Below are 22,896 nucleotides of genomic sequence, written 5' to 3'. Positions count from 1 at the left end.
CCACTCTCACCAGGTGATGAGCCAGTCTTACTATGCTTGTTTGGGTTTAAGGTCAACTTGATCCTGGGCTTCAGCACATGTTCGGTGCTTTTAAGTACATGACTGTTTGTACTTAATAAACCTCCCACAGACATATGTTATGGTTTCTATAATATGGAGCACATGCTTTAAATATAATAGTAGTATTAAAACAGCTCAACGTTTCACTTTACAATTAAATAAGTCTGTTCTGTTGTTTTTACCTTTTACTACATAGATTATTATCCTCAATGACATGGCTTGTAATAATTCACTGACTCAGAATTGTCTCCAATGTATCAGCGGTGACACAGCCGAGAGACAAAGAGCCGACAGATAAGAGCTTTGGCTAGATGATATTATAAAGTGTTTTTTTAAAAACTGAAGTGTGTATTAGATGAACCTCTCATCCAGGCAACAACCAGACTTGCTTCTTCTTAAGTGCCATGTGCCAACATACAGTACAGGCATACCCATCCCAGCTGGTGGATGTTAACTTTCCATGCCCTTAAGTAAAGTCTGGAGCTTATTATCCTACACATTCCACAAACAACTGGTATTCAAGGGAGGGCAAAGACTGGAGGAAAAGGAGATAAGAATGGAGAAGGTCTAGACGATCTAAAGCTGCTTTTGAAAGGCCAAGATGACAGAAAATTCAAGATCCACTTCTAATGCATTAAAAACCAAAACAATTAAACATAATAACATTCTCAAATGGAAGAAGAAACACACAACAAGCACACATACACACAGTGGTAAGACCTACTTCATAAGTTTGTACAAAGTAATATTCTACAGATACTGTTCTTCTTTATACTGTTCTTCTTTCTGTGCTAATTTATAACTACAGATGAAATTTTTAAATGCTGTACAGAGATTGTCTGTGTCCATAATACTTTGGAACAAGACACAGCTACCTGTTGTTTGATGGACAGTGCTTACCTTGGCAGGTCTTTCCATCCTCTTTAAGCTCCTGGCCTGAGGGACACTTGCAGTAGAAGCTGCCGATAGTGTTACAGCACAGAGCTTCACAGCCTCCGTTAGTCTCCTCACACTCGTTCACATCTGATGAAGAGAACACCATGAAGAAGGTCTGATCACACATTCACATTCAGATCATTCAGAAGATCAAGTTATTGACAATAATGCCTGACACATGATCAGACATGTACATTTAATAACACATCTCTAACAGTAACTGTGCTTCTTTACTCTCCAGTTGTTTAACTGTTTTAGCTTTAAGGTTACAGGTACTTTATTAACACTGGCACCAACATGATCTTATGTACCATGTGGCAACAAATGTGCACCAGATATTACAGAGAAAACAAAAAAGCAAGAAACTTAGTCATCGTGCCTTGGGCATCCATTCATGAACTGCTTATACCGTTTCCAACATCGCAATTACACCCTCTCTCACGTCAAACACACAGAGATATTTCCTCAGGAAACACTTCATTACACTTTATTTTAAGAAACACCTCACCACAATGCCACCACACAGAGAAGCAGAAACCAGCTTCCTTCATTATGAATGGAATTCCACCTGGAGGTGTTCAAACAGTCACTGAGAGATTAAGTACATCACTGTGGGTACTGGAGCAACGTGTTTCTTAAGTGCGATAAGCTATATGCCAACAATGTTCGGACACCCAAACATCACATCCAAAACAATGTGGCTCATTAAGGAGTCAGTATCTGCACCTATAACAGAACATACAGCCTTATGTAAAGGCTTCTTACATTGTGGAACATGACTGCTGGAAAACATTATATTTAGCCAATATGATAAGTAAGATCCAGCACTGTTGTCAAGTACACTTTTTACTGCTCCAGTGTCCAATAAAAGTGCTCTTTATATCAGTTTGGTGTTTATAGGCATGATTGCAGCGGCTTGGCCATTAAGCTCCTGTATAATTGTTCTTGTGCTTCAGAAGGCAGTTAAAACTTCAAGCATCCAGCTAGGCTTGTGTGGGCTTCTGCTTTGCTGAGCTGCTGTTACTCCTGGAATTTTACTAAAATAAAAGCACTCAAAGTTAAACAGCTCTAGCAAGGCAAATTCAATGGTCAAAGTCATCAAGTTTTTTTGTACAACTAATTCTACTGCTGATGTTTATATACTGTATAATGCACAGCTGTATGCTTGGTTGTACGCACCTGTTAGCAATGTGTATGGCTGAAAATAGCAAAACCTACTAATTAAAACTGTCATAAACATAATAATGGTGGTGCTGTTTATGTGTTGAGTGAAAAGTCAAAAATGGAGCAAAACCCGTTATTTCTTTTATCCCCAAACAGTTTACTAGATTTTTTATTTTTCTTAATTATCCACAGCAGGGTTAGATGTTCGGTGTTCGCCCAGAGGAACAAACCAAAGACCTGTTTAAGGTGATAGATAAATCCTCCAAACAATGTATACACAAAGCAGATGCTCATGTCATGCTGACGGTCATTATCACAAACCCTGAAGAACCACATTCCTTCTGCGGTAAGATTGTGAACTCTGTCTCTTCGTAGGTCAGCCTGCAGGTCAATTACTAAACTTACTGGCCCAAAGGGACTGTACGGTCATCCTTCAGAAAGTAATTGCCCAGACCACACACTTAACTGTGTGTAAATGTTGCTATGTATGTTTTTAGGTCACTCACCTGAACTCAGGGTTGACAAGTTCAAAACTCTTCTGTTATTTACTAGCAAAATTATTGCTTCAACTTCTGAAACTTTGTAGCCATTATTGTACATGTTTATTACCTATAAATGACATCAAATTTAGTAGAAATAGGTCCACAACTACAAGGACAATATACAAAATCTGCTAGTTTGGTCGGGACCTCTTTGTCCCTTATAACACGAAAGTGCTGTTTTTCCATGATGGATTCATAAATGCGATGTAAACGCTCCATTTTGCTTTTCTTTTTCAATACATGTCTACAATTTGATAACGTCAAAATTAATCAGAAAGAGTTGATCTGATCTTGGCAAATTAACAGTTAATTTCTTAGCTCACAAACTTAAAAACCCAGACAGTCTCAACAATTGACAACGGACCACCAGTACAAATGGTCTCTACATGAGCTTCAGCCTGAACGTAATCACTAATTTAATGTCTTCTAATTGTACATCACCATCGTCTCTCCCATTACATACTTTCATGCACTTTACATTCCTTGACTGACAACTATTATGTCTTTAAACTTTTTATTTCACAATAACTAGACCACTGAGAATATTTTACAGATATTTATGATCTTCTCTGCAGCACATAATCGACTTATAACTGGAGAGAACCAATTGCTAAATCACAGTCAGCTGCAGATAGGAAACAGGTGCATTTTGCCTTGAACCCTGGAGGCAGGTGAATCATGAAACTGAGACAAAGCAATCAGAAGCTTTCTCACGCTACAACTTAAAGTGATGCTGTCCACTGAAAGTCAAGATATAAAAAAGGGTAAACTTTTATCTCTCTGTAGTATTTGAGCAATCATTACAAGTTTACATTTGGCAATACTGAGAAAAAATGGTAAAGCCTGGGCACTTGGGTGGTGCTAGCCTACCAGTGCAAAGATCTCGAGCTCTTGAGTTTGAAACACAAGCAGCACTACAACCTGGTTTTATTGCTGTTTCATAGCAAGACTCTGTACGTGTTGATTTTCTGTAAGAATCTGTAAGACTTCACCACTGGCAGGTAAAAAGATGCACGCATGTTCACGGCCAACATGGGGGTGGTACAAGCTGCCAGAATCACAACAGGTCAATTGGCAATAATTAGACTGGTGGAATATGAAGAAAAGTATATTTTTGTGATAATTATGCATTGCTTAATTTAACAGTCATTTTTTTATTTATCAATTTTATTTAATACATACCAAGCATTGTAATGTCATTAATTCTGCACACATATTTCCACACTATGCACTAGTCATGACACACTCCACTTTTAAATATTTTTTTAGTTGTTTCTGAGCATGTTTTCATTTATGGTTTACTGCATTTTAACAGAACAGCAGTCAGAGCTACTGAACCTCCTCTGAAGCCTCCACCACAGCACTTGAGCACCAGTTTTTGGGCCTGAATGATTTTTGCGCCAAACCCATAAATACAACTGAAGTTACAAGTGTGGAATTAAATGCCCATTATACAGTATTATTGAAACTACTAACTTATGCCAACACAAACTTTAGTTTGGGGTTTTGTTATTACAAATTTTACATGAACCCAGCAATACCTTAGTGTTTGATTCTTGCGCTCCGTTACCCAACGTGTGCCTGAGTTTACAGAGTTTTTTGTGGTTGCATTCCAGACTCACATTGTGTGTCTTACTGTGATGTAGCCAAGCTGCTATGTAGACTGAAGCTGATTGCTTAGCTTTGGAGACTTAAGCTAACAGAATGTAAGCCAAAGAAAATCACTGGAACAAGATAGTATCACTTTGACCACCGCTAGCTTTTCTCTTTTTAGAAAAAAACTTCTTAAAATATAAATAAAAGATCAGAGAACATGAAGGCTATAGCCATTTTTTACAAAACAATAGACGGGCTACTGTGGCTCAAATTAAGGACGATTTTGATGCTGGTGGTGAGGTGAATGGGTCACAACACACAGTGTATGGGTCTGCAAAGTCACAGGCCAACCAAAATGCCCATGCTAACTCCTGTCCAGCATCACAATAACCTACAATGGACACACAGGCATGGGAAGTGGACATCTGAGCAATGAAAGAAGATGACTGGTCTTCTCAAAGATCATTTGGACCACTGATACTGTTTCTATTAAAAATAAGCACTACAAATACACAGAACAGTGAGAAACACTGAAGAAAAATAACAACCAGCTTATAAATGATTGAGTAAATGAATACAGAGCTACATAGACAAACATAAACAATACAGCATATGAGAAGTACAGAGTACACACTGCCTCCTGCTGTTCTACTGCTGTACATCAAACAACACAAACAATCAAATATGACCTAATTCAAAAGAAAAAAAAAGAAGAGGCTGTACAAATTTGAGAAGATGTATTTGAAAAATGCTGTGACAATATTTTCTAAGTGGTAATTCCTTTAAACTATCCTCCCTTGTTACACTGTTCAAACAGGAGTGTAATTGACGTGACTTATTGCTTCCATATGTGCTCCATGTGTTCATGTGTCCCATCTTTTTCTGTTTTCTATCCTTATGTCTCTGGATTTTAGTTATATTAGTTATTATGAAAGGTTTAACCCTCTTACATGCATTGTAATCAGTTATACCTGTATAACTGAACGAATCAAGAAGAGAAGCAGATAGTTATTTTAATAAGAGACAATTATGTTTAGACATTAACAGCTGCACTTAGACTACATTTCATTCTGAGATACAACTTTAACAGCTGGAAAAGACATTTAGAAAGAACAAGCCATTCTGATGGTGGTATGCAGGAATCATTTCAGATCTTCCACTACAACAGGAATATTAATGCACCTAATTTAATGTACAGAAACATACCACAGTTAGATCTATACAGCTCCACAGAGAAAACAACTGGTTCTAATGACTGTTAGAACTTATCAGCTCTTTGAGGTCTAACCACAAATTACAGCGAGAGAAAAACAGTCTGCAAGTAATTACAAGTGACATTTGTTTATCTTTGGTCACCGTACATACTAGAAGAGCATATTTATACATGCTGTGCTTCTGGTTAGAAATAAAAAAATAAATGCAAAAACCAGAAATGCATTTCTTTTTATTTTAGAATTACCTTAAAATTAAACTTAGTAAAGTAAAGCAGTAAGAGACACGGCAAATTCTCTGCATATCTTTCTTTTCAACCAGCTGCATTTTGTTCCACACATTTTTGTTCCTAAGGCATGTGTTGACAGGACATGGCAGACAAATAACTGCCGTCTTCCCCTGGATAACATGTACCCATCAGCCTGGGTGCTTGGCCTGCAGAACTACAAAATACTGACAGTCACATCATAGATAGTGACCACAAGTCTACACATAAGCTGCTGGGTTGTTCTTGTTATTTTTGCTAAATTAATAAATATCATTTCAACATTTGGGAAGGAGAGGACTGAGCACATGCCTAAATTTAGAATGTTAAATGCTAAAAGCTTAGATTTGCCGAGAACACTAAAGCTTGAATGAATCACACCCACTTATTACAATGAGTGTGAAAGCTATGCCTCTTCAAGTCATCATCGGACTTTATACCTGGCAATGAGACACACTGACTTCTAGACAAAAACAAACTTTTCAAATGTCCTTAAGCTAGCTTTCTCACCTACTTCCTATAAGAGTGTTTTATGGGTCTACGTGATGTAAACATAGAGAGAAAATATGTTGTTTTAGACCTATGGGGAATGAACTTTAACCTTATACGTGCGCCATGTCTGTGCGCTACCTGTTAGAACCTGATGGTTTGACCTTCTGTTTCTGGAGGTGTAAAGGCCTGTAGGGACACGGCACGAACAAGAAGAAATGCTCCCAGTCTACAGCATTTTTAACCTGCTGGTGCTGTAACTGAAGTCCTGTCTTTATACTGGTTTTTATTAGGAATAAAATCTGATCATTTATTTGTAGTACTGTCAATAATCATCAGGCCTGTGATTGCATAAAAACTTGAATTACACGGATCTCTGGAATAACTAAATAATCAAATAAACACCATCATCCAAATAATAATAAACACATTTTGCTAGTACTAATAAGTAATAACTAATACAACTATCAGTCTTTTAATGTCTTTAATACATTGAGGAAATCCAGACTCTTGTTATTTTAAACATTATTTTTCTTCATTTTTATTCATTCTGATGTTGTTTTGGCTCTTTGTCCTGTCACATTATTCTCATAACTCCTTTTAAATGCTATGATAAATTCTAACCATGATACTCTTTGTAAAATTTATTTTTGCATTTTGTTCCATTTATTATCCAATCTAATTACAGGTAATTCCCATATTGCAATTTCTTTGCTGGTTTTACCACCCTGGTGCTGGCAGAGAAGAACTGAGACTATCACACGCCATCAACACACAACCAACAGGAATTTTAACTGACAAAGACATTAGCTCATCATACTCCAAAACAACAAGAACCAAGGTGAGTGTCCGTTTGTAGAAAATTCTAGAATACATGAATATCGTAAGAAGATGTACGCAGGAATAGAGCTGATAGGAAAGAATGTGCAAGAAGTGTTGGAGCCCTACAGCTTCTGGAACCCCAATCCTCTTCACTTTGTATTGTTTCTTAGCAATCTCTTAAGCTTTTAATAACCGATTAATTCCTTCAGCAACAAGGTGCAAAAAAATGTGATTGGATTATGAATGAACCAGTGTGCACCATGGGGATATATACAAATTAATGAGATACACAAATTATGCTTCATTTAATCTGAAAAGAGCCATTCATGCAGACACACGCTGACTTTAGTGAGGACTGGGTATGTAACATAGCCTGAGACCAATATATTTTACACAAGATCCTAAAATACAGCTTTAAAACAAAACATTATAGATTATTTAGGTCTAACTTTAATAACGCTGACAAACCACGATCCTGGACGTAACTGTAACATTTCTAAATAAAGTTGCGTTTAATTTTCCTTTAGTGACTGCAAGTTCTCCAGACCCTGATTCCACAAGGAAGCCCTCAAACTCTGAATAAAGTGTTGGTGTCTATGCTAAAAATTTATTTGTTCTTATGTTTTAAAACCTGAATTTGTTGGAGTAAGTGTCATTTTTCCTGCCTGGGTTAAATCTGTGAAATAAGTACATAAGACCATCAGAATAAGGATTTTAAAAGTGTAAAGGAATTTCAGCCATAAATTAGATTTACTTTGTAGAGGCACCACTATAAAGCAAAATGAAGGCTTAGTCATAACTGTGACACTGCATAAATCTTTACAGTTCACCTGTGGATACATGTCGATAATGGGTTTCCTCAAATAGGTTTTACTTTTACAGTCCTGGGGCCAAAATGTTCACCTGTTTTCGTTTATTCCATGTCAGACATTGACAATGCAGCTAAACGCCAGCAATGTTTGACAAAAATGCTTAATTAGGATTTCTACTCGTGTCTCTCAGTGATGCTTTTTAAGACTTTTGGCCCCTTGCGTGTAATTTTATTTACATAGTTAAGTAACCTTAAGGATTATTTACCTTCATTCATTCCAGGTGTGTCAAAACCATTAACTGTTAGTGTACGTACCAGAGCACTATGTTAAGTAAAGAAAATTTACAATGTACAACAGAAGGAGGCTGTTGAGAATATTATCTATCATTATGTATCATATGTTTTTATTAAACTTTTTTTCCTCACTTCATTTGAAATGTAGCTGATCATAAAAATCCATGACTGGTGCGACTGTAATTAAGACTCATGTTGTAAGAACATAAATTGGACGTCTGCAGGTCAACATGTCAGCATGTGTCCTCTTGTAAAGTATAAATAGGTTACACCTTATGGAGCGCCTCATCAGACAAGTGTTGAATGATTTATGGATGCCATAGGTGTAAATAACGACCATGCTTTTATTAAAGACAAAGCCAGGCATGGTCAAGTCTGTCATGGCAAATTTAAACCAGATGGGTGCAGGACATGCAGCGTGCTTCTGACTTCATGAACAACCCTGAACCCTGAACATGAACAGGTGCTTACAAACATGAGCCAATGCATGCATGAACATTTATAAAATACCCTGAACCGCTCTCTGTATTTTGTAATGCTCTTTTTTTTTTTACTGTCATATTTTACACAACCAGAGCATCTGAAGTTTATATTGAGCTTTTAGACTCAAAAGTGAGTCTTTGGTGGGACTAATTTTATATAGTACAATAATCTAGTTGTAGGAATATTTTAAATACATTATCTTCACTATCTTCAGCATCATCATCACTATACTCTACATAGTGTGTGATAGCTATTTAAAATCTGTAGGGCACCACAGGACTAATAAAATACCATCTAAAATTCAGCCAGAGAAAAAATTTAACAGCATGCAAAAATGACAAACAAAAAGTAAAATTTACTCTGCAGTTACTGTAGCAGAGTTATTGCAGCGCATTGCTACCCACGTCTCTGACATGCTATTAGCCTGGAAGGGGTCAACGGTTTTGGAGCTAAATTTATGTCCCCTTGTTGGTCAGACCTTCACACATGACCTTGTTGAACTGACATAAAATGGACTCATTGGGCAAACTGACCCATTAAATCACCAAGGCCATAATGATGGACCTCCAACACAGCATCAACATTTAAGTGCATTCAGCATGACGGAAACGTCAAGGAAATCCATCATGCTTCAACTTTTTCTGAAGTGAAAGATCTGAGAGGTTTTCTGAACTCATAATACTATACTCTCTCTTCTCATCCCAATTAAAGACTTAGTGCTGACTGACAGGGGTCAAAGAAGAGAAAATAATGAAGCTCTGGAAAGAAGCTAGATCACATGCAGGCATTGTCATACCCCACAAATACAAAGAAGGGGTTTAGAGCTATAACCTCAGGATAAAGGCCTCCCATGAGGAAACTATAAGGTTACATACATAGTTCTGGAAGACTATAATCATGAACATTTAAAACTGTGTTAATAGAGTTTAGAAGAACAAAAGCAGTGATCTTATTTCTCCTATTTCATAGCATAACAGGCACAGTAAATTTACAAAGATCCAGATCCAAAACCATGGGCATATAAACATATAGATATGCCATTCTTTTGCATATTTAACAGCCTTTACTTTTTTTGAGAGGACTCTTTAGAGGATTTTGACTTGCCTGTGAGAATTTGTGTCCAAAAGGTCTGGTTTGCAACTGACATTTAGGGTTGAGGTCAAGGATTTGTGCAGGTCACTGGGGTTCCCCCACACCAAACTCATCAAACTCGTCTTTATGGACCTCACTCTTTTGTCACAATGTATGAGTATAGATAAATTCATTGTTTTATCTATAAACCACATTTCCAAAACGTTGGGATGAAAATTTTGTAAAATGAAATAAAAAACAAGAATCTTAGTTCATTCTTAATTGTTGTTTTAAATGACCAACTTTATTGTATAATTACTTAATGATTTGCAAATATAAATAGAAATCCATACTTTTGGCCATGTAGTGTAAACTGTAATGTATTTCACGGCATAAAAAGCAATAGTGGGCTGTATTCAGAGTTTGCACCTGTGATCTTATAAAATAACTGAGCTTCACGCCCAGTATTAAAACTCACCCGAGGATGATTAACTCTTAATTATTAGTTTCAGCTGGGGCTTGTTACTTATGTTCATATAGATGGACGTCTAGCCTTGGGACAGTTATTTTTCACTCTAGATCAAGGCACCTCACGTTCTACACATTTTTGTGAATCCCCTGCTGTAGGACACATGTCCAAAATCAGGGTACTAATTAAGCTGAGCATGGGGTTTCCAAGTCTTGAATCAGATCTCTTCTGAGTGTTGTGAACATTTACATATCTTCCGATTTTTTTTGGTGTTGTACATTAGCTCTGCATATAATTATGCAAATATGAGAGGCTTCCTGACAGAAAACTGATATTTTAACAATAAAGAAGAAATAACTGACAGATTTTTTTCACTTTCACCAAAATTGTAGTTCATTAGCTAAATGTAACTTAAGATTTTACTGGAGTATAATAATACACTAAAACCAGTTTATCTAGCAAGTATTTAGATTCCGAACGCCAAAGTGTCTTTTCCATAAATACATACTCAAATCCTAAACAGTCTGTGATATTTCAGATTATTTCTACCACTGTATTTCAATTCAGCAAGGCTCATTTTTTCATGCCGTCCACTCTCAGATCACAGTGAGCTGTCTCACATCACAGTCGTTATATTAAAAGAAAATTGTGAATGCTTGAAAATTCCTCTTCTCTCATGGCACCACTTGTTCAGTGATGATAAGTCAAACACAGAGTACCAGTAGAAGCATCTGACTGTAAGCAACAGTGGAACACGACAGGAGAGCACAAACTCAGACAGAGAGCCTTGAAGGCATGCCAAGTCCGTCCTTCTTTCTGAACTTCATTATGAGCTAAAACCACATAAGTATGTCAGATGTTATCACCTGCTGCCACATGGTGCACCATTACAGTGGTTAGTACGCCAGACTGGAATGCAGTAACAATCGATAACACCAGTGAATTATCTAGGCATTCCTGCATGACATCCTAAATGGCAGAAGAGAACTTGCTGTTTATAGAGCTCATGTCGACCTGTCATATTCCATCAGGAAATTGTTTAGATCTGTCAATCAAAACCTCTGAGGTGCTTAAGAATCACTCTGTGATAGATGGATCAACGGAAGATTTTCCCATGGAAAAATAACAGACAAATTACTCAAGAAAACACTTTTAGCTATTTGTAAATAAACCATGTGGAAATGTTTTTGTAAACTTGTAAAGGTTTTATATATGATTCACCAGTAAATGAGATTCTTGAACATTTGCAGTTCTCTTAAAATCTCAGATCGGAAAATAAGACAATACAGCTGCTTTGTGTTCCTGTCTGATGTGTTCCTGCACAGCTGGACTATACTAACTAATTTTCATAATTAAGCAGATGATTTGGATAAGTTTATTAGGATAATCATACACAGAGGCATTTCTGATGTTATCCAAGGATTTCATAAGACAGAATTCTGCAGTTTAAACAAATAAAAACTGTTTTTTTCCCCCAAAAAGAACATTCCCTAATGTAACTTTATTTTTTCCTCTTAAAATCACCTGTTTAATGTGTGATACTGATCAGCCGTAATCCTATGGTCTACCTGTTACTCTACAGAAATTCCACAATAGCCTGTAAGAGTCTATCAATCTTATAACCCCACCTCTAAAGTCCCTACTGCCACAGAACCAATCACAGCCTGTGATTTAGCTGGGTGTCAGTCACAGGGCAATATAACCATCCCACCATTCATAAGCTAATAGCTTCAATGTAGAGACAAAGGCAAGAGTTCATATAGAGCACCCACTAAAAAGAGCTGCTCATGGTCAAAGGGCAAAACAATGACAGGAGGTCCAGTCATGAGAGAGAAAAGCCATACGGAACTGACATTTCCATTTACAACTTCAAACACATGGATGGACATTTTAAAAGCAGGGGGTCGACCACATGTGGGACTAGCAAAATAGCCCTCATTTAAGTTCCTTTAGGCCAAATAAAGGATATAAGAAGAGAGAGCAGCACCCCAACAAGTCAGCAATTCGCATATGATACAAATAGGGCCAAAACAAAAACCTCTAGGTTTGCCTGCTGCCATCTCCAATATTTCTAAAGTATTTACTCTGCCAGTTATTAAATAAAACTCAGTGACTATTTCAGGGCAAATGTGGTGTCAGGGATTTCCTGTCATGTCTGGAAATTACATCACAGAAATAACAACCTCCACCATAAAATGCTGCTAAACTGGCTTTGTTCCATTTGCAAGAGATAAAACCTTGGGTTTTGACCACTTGGTGATAAACCAACACCAGACAGAAGGAAACTCAGATTCACTCATAAGGAAAGACAATCCAGACTGGCTACACAAATACAGGAAGGACATGCCAAGATACTGTGGGGTCCCATTAGATTAAAAAATGACATTCATTGTTGAAAATATTTGCCATGCTCATTTGATGTTAGAGAAGAAACTTTTCTTTGAAATCGGCATGACTTCCGAAGAGCAGATAAGTAAATCCAGGCCACAAGAAGCGTCCTGTTGAGAGGTCTGTAAACATGAACTGTACATACTCACCGTACTGACAGCTGGGTCCATGGAAGCCAGCAGGACACTCGCAGAGCTGTGAAGATTCCTCACTGCACCGGCCTCCGTTAAAACACACCCCGTAACTACAGACAGCTACCAGAAAGAAAGAAAACACATACCAGAGATGAGAAAACACCTGGAATATGCCACATGTGCATAAGTGCATTTTCAAAAATTTCTCCATGTCGATCCAGCCTGGATTTGTTCAAATGTACAAATGCAGTACTAAAAAAGTGGGGAAAGCAAGTGAAATATGGATGAAAACAGAAACCTAAGATCTGTTTGCTATATTTTACAGCTATTTAATTAAAAACAGCATGTGGAATAGATTTTTAATGTTTTATCCTACCAGCAAAATCATTTTTAATTTGATGCTTGCAACACAACAAGTTAAGCAAGGGGCAACGTAACACTGGGGAATCTGAGACATAATACAACAGTTTTATTTAAACTATAGATTTTGTCATTTAAACTGGTCACTTAATACCAAAATATTGTGGAGGTACTTATCAAACCATGAACATATACCACAGCTCCTCTAGTATAGATCTTAGGAGGGGGTATTCCAGGGTTTACCTCGAGTAAACTAAACACGTGGCGACACGCTCAAACTTAATCCACTGAAACTCATTTAAGACGTCCTTACAACTGAACTTACCTTTTATTATTAAGTGATCACAAAAGAATCAGTGTTATAATTCCCAGATCAAAGTTCTGCACATAATTAATTATTACTGTTTATTATCACAATACTATAAAGTGTACTGCACCACCAGGATCACAGACTCCTCCAAGTGGTGAGATGATTAGAATAGAAAATCCCCCAAGCTAATTACTACTGGACTGGAAATCCACAAGGCCATAAATGAAGGCTCTAATCCTGTGCTATTCAGTGACTCTGTGCAAAATACAGACCATCAGATGTCACATTCCGTAAGCGCCCACTCAAAACTAATGATCCCTCATCTTTTTAGATTGTATGTGTGTGTTGGTTTGACTGGTACCAGATGTATATAGTGGTGTGTATGCATTATGTGCTCTCTCAGGCTGTGTCATGGCTTGTTGTCATGAAAAAGGTTGTGTGATTAATTAGCTACATCTTCAACATTTAATTAGGGTAAATTTGTTGTAAGAAAATAATAAATCTTAGTCAAACGTATATCCAAATTCAGGTTTGCATTAATTGGCAAACCTGCATTTAGTACTTTGTATTGTGGACAGTACTGAGTCTTCTCCTATAATGCTCAATAATATGTCATGGGCAAGGAAAGCACTCCTAATATAGAACCTCTTTAAATGCCATTGCAAAAGGTTGACTATGCAGTGGGTTTAGACATATGTTTCGGATTATTGTCCTGCTGGAACATTTATTCACAACCTAGCTTTTGTGTCTTGACAGAGGCAGACTGATTATTAATATTATTATTATTGTACCTTTGTCTAATCTGACTATAGAAGACATATGAGACAAAAGCGTGTTATCTGACATGACCTTCAAATTTTACTATATTACAGTGTAAAGGCTGCAAACATATAACACAAAGTCAAAATCCGTTAATATGGGTAACCAAGTGGTTGTTGTTTTAACACGAATGGGATATAGATGCTTGCTATGAGAGGTTCACTGCCTTGCAGATTTTTTATTCATGCTTCCAACACACCTGATTTAATTTAAATTATCAATCCTCCATAATTAAGTTCGTTGTATTTGTGAGCAGTAAAACTTTTTAATTTCTAAATACACATAAGCAGGACAATGACACAAGTCTTAGCTTTAAATGTCCTTGAAAAGCCTTCCTATCTTTTCAGAGCTAAGAATCTGCCCAGACAGGAAGCCCAGACCTGCCCCCAACTCTTTTTACAAAAGGAAGGATGGAACAGCCAAAGCTCTTCTGTCTAAGCCACCACAAAAATTTCTGGCTGATGACCGTGCCATTATAAGGCTTCTTCTTCAGCGGTAATCTGCTTTTAATGTAATGATTCATTAACTGAATACAGAACAGACTGAGCAGGTTAGTTAGGTGAAATCAAGTATGCTCTTTTCAAAGAAACCTTGATTAAGTGAAACAAGATTTAATAGGTCTCAGGCAGCAGGAGCAAATACTGTATATCAATGCAGTGTAATAATATATAATAAACTCCAGCAGAAAAGTATAGTTAAAGGAATCAAAACAACCTTGCATTTACCATCCTGTAAGTAATAACAAGCAGCATCAAACTGTCCTCATCTTTTAAGATAATTACATTCATAATGGTGGAAAATCGTTTTAGAGCTTTTCTAAATTCAGAACAGGTAGAATTATAGTTTTAATTACATGATTTTAAACGAAAGAAGTAGAATATAGTTATTGCTAAACTTCAGTGCAGCAGTTTAGGAATGTATACATGGAGAAAACGCTTTAGAAAGAGAAGTTTCCCTTAAATGAATAAGTTATGGCTGAGCATGTCAATGAACAAACTCAGAGTTGACCAAACAGGAATCACAACTTAATTGTAATAGTTTATTGGCCGATTGATAGTGATTTTTTTAATGAACACATAACATATTAGCACTTTACTGTGTGTTTTTAGTATTTGTAAAGTCATTAACATTATTTGCTTTTTATCAGACCAAACTAGTAAAATGATCACTTTACCAATGTACATAACATTAAATTACATGAAAGTCTTTTATTAAGATAAAAGATAAAAGCAACTGCATAATCAAATACTTCAGAGAACCACTTAAAATCACAAGAATAATCATTAAGACACCAACAAGAAGTTCTTCAAAAACTGAGAGTGCAGGTGTAAATTTAATGTTGCGACACCTTTTTTCCCTTGAGGTCTTACACAGTGTACATCTGTACTTATAATCTGTATCTGTAGAGCAGTGGTAGCTCAGTGGTTAAGGAACTGGACTTACTATGAAATTGCCACTGTTGGGCCCTTGAGCAAGGCCCTTAACCCTCAACTATTTGCATGGTATTCGGTCAAAACTGAAAGTCACTTTAAATAAAAATGTCTACTAAATGCTTAAAGTCCATCCACGAATACATAAGTGTACACTTGGGAGGATGTGAGAAAGAAATGACAGTGTGGTAATATTTAAAACTGGGCATCTATACAGGTATTTGGATCTGTGTGTGGACAACAGAGAAGTGCCTGATTTTTGCAAAGCCTTATTTTTCCCAGGCAAAACTCTGATGAGAATCATGAATCCTGCCACATTAGCTATGAATACTCCTCCAAAAATGTTTTGCAATTACCTAAAAAGCAATTCATGCAAAAACCTGCATAGTTTAAGAGGTCCAATTACTGAAAACAATTTATTTTCAATACAACTTGAATAAAGTCTGGAAAATATCACAGCATGACACTCTAATAGCCATGCAAACCAGCTCGCATGCCCTTTCAGAATTTTATACCAAGCATGCAGAAGTATTTGGCCAAATGTATGATCAAATTGCCCTTTTCATGAACGTTTTGCAGCTAGAAGCAAATTTCCAGATCAGGAGCTCGACTCGTCGTGAGTTGAGATGATCTGATAATGTAAAAGAGTAAATGAGTCAACATTAAATATTCATATATATAAAATATATATTAAAAAAATGTCTTTTATAGTGTGAGAAGGTCAAGGCAATAGCAATGATTCGGGAGGTACATAATTACTCTTCATGCACAGTGGATGGCAGGGATGAAGAACATCTGCTTTTTTCCAACCTGCTTTTTATCCCTAGTTTGTGCTTCTGCCTCTCACAGGTCAGGTCTGATTACAAAGGGAACAAAAGTCTGGCAAGATGCAACTTGTTCACGTCTGTGTTTTTTGAGTCGTGATTTTTAAAGATTTGGATTCTAAGGATTTTTCTCAATAGAATACTAAATAACTTTTATTAACTGCTGTACTTTATAACCAGATTTACTAAAAAAAAATTAACAAATGTTTAGTTAAAAATTTTTTACAACTAGCCTAAAGAGCATTGGGGAAAAGTTACATTAAAAAGCAAGCTTGTTTCAAATAAATGTAAAGAACATATAACATCATTCATAATAATATCATTCTATTACACTAAGCATACATTTCATTATAACATACTGCAGCTGTTGTACTAACCAGACAGTGAACATGATGCAGCTAAAAGCATTAATAGACAAATAATACAAACTTGCCTGTGTTCTGTGCCTGCAACCAACACATTAGTCTTCAAGAGGTCATTTAGTTCTAATTTATATATAAAGTTGCAATGCTTTCATGCACAAATTTCACTAGCTAGACCTTTCTTAATTAAACCTTAGTTTAAACTACTTTATTTACTCTAATGTATGAATTAAATAACATAATTTTATTACATATATGCATCAGCTCAGGTAATTGGTTAAATGTGTCTAAAAGTGAAAAGCACAAATGTAAAACCAGTAAAACACTATTTCTCAGTGAACAGACCCTGAAACAATGGGTCATAAAATCTTATATCCAACACAGACAGAAGTCAAAGGTCAGCAACCTGCACCTTAGCAGCTGGTTTACAAATACACATATTACAAATAAGAGTGACAGTTACTACAGTTTAAAAGTGTATTAAATGTATAAAATTTAAAAATCAACTCAGAAATGTTATTTTAAATATGAAACTTGTGTGAAAAGAAGTATATTCATTAATATCAGTATAAAAATAACTGTCTGAAGTCTGACTTCTTGAACCATGTTTTGCTACTTCAGGTAAAAGCACAAAGAGACTCATTAAAAAGAAAAGAATAAAAATAGTTAAAGGGAAGCAGACCATTAAGGGCTCTTGGACAGGAAGTCAAAAAGTCATTTAGTCAAACGATGTACTTGAGAGACAAAAGAAAGTGTTCTGTAAATAAATGTAGATGTGTGCTTGTCAAAAGTGCCATTTACATTCATTTTACAGCTTTGTTTTGTCATGTACTTAAAGAAGAACTGGGAGTGGTTTCTTTTGTCCATGATAAAAACCTGTCCGGGACTGCCAAGGACTTCTGCTAATCGGTGTCTTTGTTTAAATATTAGGGTTATTATATTTAAAAATATATATTTAAAATGTATATCACTATGTGACAATTAATTAGAATCATCTTAAACCCTCACAAATAACTTTAATAACTGTAATACACTTTTAAGCTGCTTACAACTGTGACTAAATACAATTTGAGAAATTAGGGGTTAGGGGCTTTTGCTAAGGAGTTAAATAGTGGCAAATTGGCTGTAGTGGGGGCCTAAACCAGCAGCCCCCTTTAGATTTCTAACCACTACACTATACCTGCCCTTTTCTAGAAAGGGTTTCGTGGGTTTAAAAGTTTTAAATTAAAAACAAAAATACAAACACACAAAAGGTATTCGTATGTCCCCATTCATTTCTACTCTGTATCCACTAATACAGGACTAGCAACAGTCAAATAATTACAGTTATTAGACTAATGAGCTTAACCTGACTTTTGTAGCAGTGAGGTGGGGTTCGCCTCATAGCTACACCCTGTCTTTGTTCCAGCCACTTTTATCATCACTGTGGCACATCTATTGGTGTGTTAAAGCAGCACCCTGGAGACAACCTTTCAGTCTGTGAAGGCAATCTGTCCTGCCAAGATTCCACACCCTTCATCACGGCATCACTGCAAAATCCTACCAGCTTCTTCCCTTTTGGATGTTTTACACTAGATTAATTTACAGTTAATTTTCCCTAATTTCCTCCCAGTATACATCACCCTCATGACTGTGTGAGAACTTTAAATATTCAAAATCCTGTTTAAAAGTAGTTCAAAAAAGCTACTTTTCTGTTCATTTAAAGTGAGAGAATTCAGCTGTAAATAAAAAAAATAACAACCTGAAATGATCAAAAACTGAACTTGAAAACTGAACATGTGGGCCACTTTTACCTGGTACACAGCAGGCAGATGAGATTGTGTCTGTCAGCACTTTTCTCATGCTTTCTCATGGCTTAGTGACTTTGATTAGTTTGTCCCTGTTTTTTTTCAGTGTTGTCTTGAGTTACAAAGATAAAAGCTAAACATCCTCTGGTGCGGCATTTAATAAGACCAGATGTTGTCACAGGAAAGAAAAATGTAAGCAGCACAGAGGAATGTGTGTCGACAGACCTCTTCGGCGTGTTTGAAAACAAGACGGTGTTGGGTTGAGTGGGCAGTCTAATTCCTGCAGGAATAATGAGTGGTATAACCTTCACCAACAGACAAAGAAGGCTTTGAGGACGGTGTTGGCTTCAGTAAGGGAACCCAACTGAAAATCACAAGCCGGGGGATTGACTGTGGCGGCCTTTTTGTCAATCCAAGAGTCTCGAGAGACTTGTTTTTGGCTTAGGCAGTGTCTTGATTATGATTAGAGAATCTACATCTGAAATTACATTGTATACAATGTTTTAGTGGGTTGAGGAGACAGAAGACAGTCAAAACCAGAACAGAATAAAAGGATTTTATTCTCTTTCTAGAAAACCGATGGTTTGTGAAATACAAACTTCAAACACTTGGAGTTGTTGCTTCAATCACTAAGATTTAGCTAGGGCGGTATTGCTGATTTAATCTTTTTATAACAAAATAAAACAGTACTTACGGTAGAGGCATCCAGCCTCCCCATTGAGCCGGGACCATCCTGGACAGCATTTGTGCACTGTGTGATAATTTTGCCGATACACTTGTCTGTATGCAGTATAGTACGCCGTCCTGCAACAAAACAAATAAGCTTTAATATTATAATCTACTGATCACAACTTCATCTCCTCAAAACACCCAATTACAAACTAATAATGATGTAATACTGACCCATGTGGGACTCCATCATCACTTCCTTTAAACACTTTGATTATACGTCCCTTTTTCCATGTGTAAAGGGAACCTCTTCACAAACACTCGCCTCAGGTCATGTTTGTGGTTAGACAGCGAGTTTGAGATCTGACCCATGACTAATATTTAGGGATAAGCTTTAACACCCAAACACAAACAGTGTGTCATTTGCAAAGCATCTTTTCTCTTTTCATGTTCTGTTCCCAAAGCAGGAGAGACCCCAGTCTTGTATTAAAGGGATGCCTAGCCCTGTAGTTTGCGCGCTCTCAGCTAGTTGCAAGACTTCGGTTTCATTACGCTGAGCTCACAGCTCTTTGTTTATGGGTTCTAATTGCAGGCTTGGTGGTTTTAAGAGCAGGGCTCAGCTCTGCAGTTCACCTGCATGTACACAGAGAATGCAAACTAAAAGCTTTGGCTATGTAGGAATGCACGGATGTTCTGGAGATCCCTGTCAAATTGTAGCTTTCTGAAAGAACGTGGTGACACCTTGTATTTTAAGGCCATTAAAGAAAGAACAAATGAAAAGAAGAATCACTAGCCTATTTTAGGAGTTTTAAATACTAACTTTATTTCTAGGCTTCTAATGCTGTTACTCCAAGAGACAGCCATACATACCATATATTATATTTTTTATTATATTTTAATTTGTCACAATGTTCTGAGGTACCCAGATAAACCATAATTTCTTAAAAACCTAAATTAGTAGTTTTATAGAACAAAACATGTAAACTGACTGATGCAAAATGTTACAAACAACAAAACTCAGATTTGAATGTGTGGAGATCTGCCAGTGTAAATAAAAAGTTAAATGGATGGACGGACGGAAGGAGGAACAGATGGACGTTTGATGGTTGGTTTGAAAACTGAGATTGCACATATATTTGATGTTTTGATGGATGAGTAAATGGATAATAAGTGGAAATATTAATGCACTGATGTAAGGTTAAATTAATCCAAGACTGAATGGGTGGAGGGCAGCACAGTGGGTAGCGCTGTCGGCTTGCAGCAAGAAGGGCCTGGGTTTGATTCCCCAGCTGGGCAGCCAGGGTTCTTTGCATTTGAATTGATGGATGGATAGCTTAATGGATATTTTTATGTTTGCACAGTCAGGTGAATGAATATAGCTTTTGATGAATTTATGGAGAAATGAATAAATGGTCTTACCTTCTTTCATATCCCATGCACCACGTTTGTCCTTCACATCCTTGTTTCCAGACTTTGACCATGCGGGTGAAGGCCTGCACACAGGGTTGCATATGAGCCACCAGTTTCACCTCACGCTCTGTACACACATTGGGCCTGTCAGAGAAAACATAACCAGACAAAGTCAGAATGATGGTCTGAATGAGTCTGAATAAGTTTGATTGATCTGAGCACCTGCTGTCTGACAAAGTGTTAGCTAAGGATTTAAATGTACCTGCAAGATCCTACCTGTTACAGATATATGACAGTGATAAATCAGAAACGTATCTGGTAGTAAACATACGCGGATATCCTGAAGGCATGTCAAACTTAAAGCTTCCATTGAACTCACAGATAACTTCAGGCTTTGTGAATTTTAATATACGTAAAACATTGAATCATGTGTTATGTGGCAGTATCATGATAATCAGTAATCAACCAGCTAAATGTTATTTTCAACAAAGAGGTTCCAGCAGCAGTGTTCCATGTCTGTAATTGTAGGTTTTCTTGCTGATAGAGGTGACTAAGTCTAACAGATATGCAGTGTTGTCTGCAATGGATTGGTGCCCTGTACAGAGTATTCCCCCTTTCCGCCCAGTGTTTCCGGGTGGAACTGTACCCACCGCAACCCTGGCCAGGATAAGGCAGTTAAAATGAATATGAATATGAAAAATGAGAAATAACTTAATGTTAATCAGACATATATCAAATATAAATAACTATTTATGGAATAAATTGTTGGTTTCTGAAATGACTAGAAATACCCATTTGCACTTGGTAACTACTGGTATACAGATACAAAACCAAGCATGATTGGTCCAGATTGATTGTAAAAAGATTAAATAATTTAATTTTGAAAATAATATTCTGAAATACTAATTTCTAATTTAGATTTTATTCACTTTAAGGTTTTATCTAGTAGGAAACAGATGAAGTAAACCCTGCCTGCTATATTGTAATTCAGGCACTGCAACACTAAACATTTCTTTGTTATTTTTTATACATTTGTTATCATCAATGTTTATCATGATATTTATACCTATAGAGTAATATATAACTTTACATAATGATAAAATCACGTTTTAGTGCTGATGTGAAGTCCACTAAAGAGTTTTATCACTCACATGTGAGGCAGCAGATCTGATCCCTGATGAGATGTTGCGTAAATCCCGTTAATGATCAGCATCAGAGCAGCAGTCACGATAATTTCCATCCTGACAGATCGATACAACCGTTCGACAGAAACACTGTCCGTGTGCAGGATGTACAGAAGGTAAGAAAAGTCTATAAAGAAAAAGCCGGTTCCATGCTGCCCGGTGTGGGAGAAACGAGTAAATGAGTGACTGGTGCCTCGAACTGAGGTTTAACTCCACACACAGAAGGTTGACAGAAACTCCCCAGAGACAAAAGACAGACATCTGGATTCACGCCACTGAATCGGTTCCTCTGAATCGAACCGACCGAGTGAATCGAACACTTCGAGTTATGATACAAAAAAACGATTAATGTGCACCGTGATAAGGCCTACTTGTTGTTTATTTTTCACTTATTCATTGTCGGTTTTACCACCGCTTTATCCTGGTCAGGGTCACGGTGGTCTTTGTTTTATCTGTCTATTCTGAGTAAATTTCCTTCATCCATCTACCACAGTAAGTATCTAAGGATAAGTTGTAACTCTAGTAAAGCTATATTTGCTTAGTTGATTTTTGTTAAGATTAGGCTTAAGTAAAACAAAAAACATTTGAGTGGCGTAGTGGTCTCCTCACAGCAAGAAGGGTCTAGGTTCAATTCCCTGGCCAAGCAGCCAGCTCCAGTTTCCTCCCACAAGACAAGCACTCAGGTCAGTTACTAAAGCTACTAAAATTGCTGTGTGTGTGTCTGCCTTGTGATGGACTGGTGACCTGTCTGGGGTGTTTCCTGCCCTTCCCCCAGTGAATCGGACCCACTGCAACCCTGACCAGGAGAAAGACTAAATAATAAGAAAATAAATAAAATGCAGTTTGTTTGGAGTTGGTTTTAAATGTATTATTTGGATTTTTTTTTATAATACACAGAGTTAATATCCAGCAGAGCCTGCTCAGAACTGCCATGTTATTAAACTGTGAGAAGCATGTTTTCAGCATGTTTTCCCTTTATTCATGTGGGTTTCCCTCTATCTTCCC

The 22,896-nt window shown here is 36.9% G+C and overlaps 1 protein-coding gene across 1 annotated transcript in view; it reads right to left on the bottom strand.

Moving 5' to 3' along the window:
* The window catches only part of megf6b (multiple EGF-like-domains 6b), a 43,407-nt gene extending 21,460 nt beyond the window's left edge, over positions 1-21,947 (bottom strand). The window contains exons 1-5 of the mRNA XM_062987026.1: positions 21,859-21,947; positions 20,717-20,851; positions 19,323-19,432; positions 12,752-12,856; positions 961-1,083 (exon numbers count right to left, since the gene is read on the bottom strand). Of these exons, the coding sequence (XP_062843096.1) occupies positions 961-1,083; positions 12,752-12,856; positions 19,323-19,432; positions 20,717-20,851; positions 21,859-21,947 (562 nt within the window). The remainder of the gene's footprint in view (positions 1-960; positions 1,084-12,751; positions 12,857-19,322; positions 19,433-20,716; positions 20,852-21,858) is intronic.
* Between the last annotated feature and the right edge of the window lie 949 nt (positions 21,948-22,896).

This window comes from Trichomycterus rosablanca, chromosome 24 (assembly GCF_030014385.1).
Source record: "Trichomycterus rosablanca isolate fTriRos1 chromosome 24, fTriRos1.hap1, whole genome shotgun sequence".
Lineage (NCBI taxonomy): Eukaryota > Metazoa > Chordata > Actinopteri > Siluriformes > Trichomycteridae > Trichomycterus > Trichomycterus rosablanca.
The sequence above is the reverse complement of the archived record's forward strand: the minus strand, read 5'-3'. Positions and strand labels throughout refer to the sequence as shown.